General features: G+C 39.5%; 1 protein-coding gene across 1 annotated transcript in view; it reads right to left on the bottom strand.

Annotated features, from left to right (window-relative positions):
- Window positions 1-512: 512 nt before the first annotated feature.
- Window positions 513-4,306, bottom strand: part of mao (monoamine oxidase) — a gene marked incomplete in the record, with an annotated part of 59,889 nt that continues 56,095 nt past the window's right edge. Inside the window, 3 exon segments of the mRNA XM_037687080.1 lie at window positions 513-2,452; window positions 2,728-2,790; window positions 3,468-3,579. Of these exon segments, the coding sequence (XP_037543008.1) occupies window positions 2,294-2,452; window positions 2,728-2,790; window positions 3,468-3,579 (334 nt within the window).

Here is a 4,306-nt window from a genome sequence, read left to right as displayed (position 1 = left end):
CAGCTCACCGTGGTTTCCTATTGAAGTTTAATGTGGGAGTGTGCCACAGAAATTTGTCTAGTGTCTGATATTTTTAGGGGGAAATATTTTGACCATTTCTCTGTCATTTTTCATACACATCTGATTTTTCCTGTATTCTGTCTGATTGAGACTTATTAGTTTTCTCTACAAGAGTGCAATATAGCAAATCACCAACTAATATAATAATTAGTAAGGTAATAAGAACTGAAATCTAGTTACATCTTTTAAAGTGCACTGAAATAGACTGTAATGAAAAGTGACACCTTGGGGGTCCTGAAGATTCTAGTATTTAAAACTAATTGAGAAATAGTGAAAACATTGTCTAAAAAATTATTGTTTTAAAAGAACAAATATTAGATGTAATCTACAGAAACATGTTTGAATGCTTCTGCTATAAGAACTAACCATCCAGAGCAGCTTTGAGCCACATTACTCCAAGTACAAGTAGAATTTAAAGTACAAAACAAACATTATTGACCACCAAATCATACTTTATTTTTTTTTTTTTTTTGTGCACAAGTCCCAGGAAAACCATTCATGACCAAACATTTATTATAACTAGACACAGGACTGGAAGCCAGAAGTTGAGACCACCAAGGACATTACCCCCCTAGTGGCTAACTACATTATATATTTTAAGCCCCGCCTCTCCAAGTATTTTCTTGACTAAAATTTAAACTTCAGATATTTTTTTCGTGGGTCATTTTTGTTGATTCATGCAGTTCTTATCTTGCCTTGTATGTTCAAATGTTTTTTTTTATAAGTTTGCTTTCAATAAGTATATGGAGCCCTTAAGAAAAGTGCTTTGTTAGATTGGGATTGACATGGTGACCTGTTAGTGAATTAACAGCGTGCATGGGCAGGACTCCTGCATGCTAGTCAACTGTGGCTCCAGTAGTTTGTTGTTTCAAACTGCTGTGTATCACGTCATCCAGCTCTCAAAACATTTTCAGTTTTGAAGCTACTATAGCTGGACATGGGCACCAGTGACCCCCGCGACCCGAAAAGGAAGAAGTGGGTAAAGCTGATGGATGGATGTGAAACTGATAATCTGCAGACGTGTGAACAAATCCTTTGAGAAACACATTTTAGGCATTTGAGATGTAAAAGTTTCAATTAAAACCTCAACACTAACAAAAATTTTAAAATGCCATTGCAGCACCACTAAATAGCAAAATTATTGACGTCAACAGCAAAAGATAAGAGAAAGAACATTCCCAGCTTGCCTAAAGATTGTCCAGGAACAATAGTGGCTTATTTTCCCTTTAGTGCTGTTTATTGTTTCCTCTCAGGTATCGATGGTAAGGGTCTTTGAGCACAAAGTTCAAATTTATTGGCGGCAGGATCAGGAAAGAGCAAGCCAGACACAGAAGATGTAGTTTGTTAACAGAAAGTAATGATGAGCATGCACGAAACAGGCCACCACAGCATGTTCTCCTCAAAAGCTCAGTTGATCAAATCTAGATGGATGCATCAAAACAGTTTTTCAAAAAATCACAGATTTTCTCATCTGAAGTTGCATCTGGATGAGAGACCAGTAAACGATGTTCCAGATTAATAACTGATCAAAACTGCTCCACAGCATGGTCAAAAATCTGTTGCTATTAAAGTGTGAATTCACTGCAAAAGCTTTATGTTTTCAAATTAACGAGGGATTCTCTCTCATTTTTGTATTTTTCATGGGACTTGTTCACAAAATGTGAATAAGATCGCTAATCTGACTTTGTGATGAGGAATGACGCGGCTCTGCTCTTCTCACGTGGTACTGGACGACACCAAGCAGCTGCTCGGTCGGTTTAAATCAGCACCAAAAACCAACAGACGCAGTGCAAACACACACAAACATGGACACACGCTCACCTCGGTCACTACAAAACAAAGCTCACACACAAGTATGATGACTCCAAAAACATAAATGTATTTAAAGTTAATGTCATTGGCAACTTATGGAATAGTAAGAGATTTACAGCTTTCAGCCTTTAGAAATGATTTTTCCTTCACTAGTTTCACAATCTGACTTTTTCATTGGGAGCTGATTAATAACATTAATGTTTGTTTCCCTCTCAACATATATTTCATAAACTCTAATCAGCCTGTCACTCTCTGAGCACACTACAGACTGGAAATGTGTGTCACTGTTTTGCACAAGTTCAACAGTCTTACATTGCACAGTGTTGTTTAAAAAACATGTAGTTCACTTAAGACACAAATAAGTGCATGAGTACAATTTCTGTTGAGTTGTGTCTCCTTGAGAGGCAGATAAGACGACGATTTAACTCCAATGGGGGAGAAGGCCCTTCTTGTAGGCCAGTAGGCCCGCTGCAGCGACAGCAGGCACAATGGTGGAGACCCCCATGAACTTCAACAGACCACCGACTGAAGGCAAGTTCCTCTCCCAGAAGGTGGTGACAAATGGGCGTGCCTGGACCTCCTGCAGGAGGAGGAGAGGGGAAAAGTTACACTCACTGTGCTACTAGATTTCTAATGCAAAACATTTATATCAAATAACATCGTGCAAAGTAAAAAAACAAAAGGATGGAAAGTGATTTGAATCATGGTTTAGGTCATTTGGTAATGAGTCTGTTTCCACATGATGAAAGTTGCTGACAGCAGACTTAGTCTTTTCATGCATCTGTAAACGAGTTTGACAACAATGATGCTGCAGCTGAAAGTTTTGGTCTGAAAGTTAAAGAAGTCATTCCTTACATCATTTTCAGGCTCCGGCTGGTTGATCTGACTCTGGTGAATCTTACCCATCGCACACAAGACCTGCAAAAACACACACCATCAACCAAACAGCATTTATTTGAACAACTTTTAGATGAGTGGAAACGTGTGCATGTTTGGTTAACTTTGTTGCTTTAGCACAGGGGTGTCAAACCCGCTTACAAAAGGGGGTCAAAATGAAAACCTTTTTCAAACTAAGGGCCAGTTTCAGAATGTACATTTACTCAAGTTAGATCCCAACATCTTTTCTTGGTTGCAGGTTCCTCTCCAAGAGTTTGTTTGGTCTCAATATGTGTTTTCTGTTGCATTTTTGACATCATAATCAAAGATTACTGAAAAAAATTAAAGTGATAAAAATATTTTACATTTAAAATAACATCTTGGGGGCCAGATAAGATGTTAAGGAGGGCTACATTTGGCCCCCGGGCCTTGAATTTGACACATATGCTTTAGCAGAAGTAGAAAACAAGAAGTGCATTTCTGCTCCTGGTACTGGGGGCATGGGGCTCAAAAGGTTAACGTATTTTAGGTCCACACCCAGACTGCACCTGATTATCTCATCCTGAGATGCTAATATCTCTCTGACACTTATTGTATTAGCTGTTGCTTCTTAGCCATGATGCTGTTTAAATAAACTGAAAGCATTTTGTTCTGAATGACCTCTTGTCCTGTATGTTCTATATCTAAGTGGCATCAATAAATGCTGGTAGTGCTCCGACCTCTCTGGCTGCTCTCTCTCCAGCTTGAACTGCACCCTCCATGTAGCCGCTCCACTCTGAGGCCGTCTCTGTTCCAGCAAAGTACAACCTGCCAACAGGCTCCCTCAGAACTCTGCAGACAGAACAAGGCACACAACAAAGTCAGTTCATGAAACAGTTTGATTTTTACTCTTTTAACTTAGTGTGCACTTTGCCAACACGTATCTGTCTTTTTTGTTATGGGGAGGGGGTGAATACATGATCATTGGAGCATCCTTTTCACAATTTGCTCCTTATGTTTCTGTTTCCATCAATATTTTCATTCATTTCTCCTCCTGCAGTTTTGGAACACCCTTAACAACAAAATGCATCTTTAGCGTGAATTATTTTTGGAATGCATTCTAAATTTCCTTTGCAAAAGAATTGTTCACTGAAGGACTAAAACACATTATGCCTCAAGCTGCTGGCTGGGCCTGCTAACGCCGCTAACGCTGCTAACGCCGCTAACGCCGCTAACGCTGCTAACGCTGCTAACGCTGCTAGTGGGATCTTCCATCTGCCTGCATGGACTGAACTCTACGGACCCGTTCGGTTCCACAGGTAAACCTTGGATGTTCTCTGTCTGAACCAGGTTCTGGACTGCGGTCTGTGAGGGCAGCTGCTGCGGTCCTTATTACCATCAAGCTACTGACTGGACATGCTAACAGAACAGAACCATGATGTAGAAAGAACCTCACTGCTAACTAAATCACACTGTAGATATATTTCTTTTTCGACTTTGGAGCCTTGTTTTAGTATTTTAGAATTATTTTTTAGTATGTTCTTAGTATTTTTGCTGCATGCTTTGATACACATATATA

Source organism: Nematolebias whitei, chromosome 13 (assembly GCF_014905685.2).
Source record: "Nematolebias whitei isolate Nwh7 chromosome 13, NemWhi1, whole genome shotgun sequence".
NCBI classification, from domain to species: domain Eukaryota; kingdom Metazoa; phylum Chordata; class Actinopteri; order Cyprinodontiformes; family Rivulidae; genus Nematolebias; species Nematolebias whitei.
This window is presented reverse-complemented; position numbering and strand designations above follow the sequence as displayed.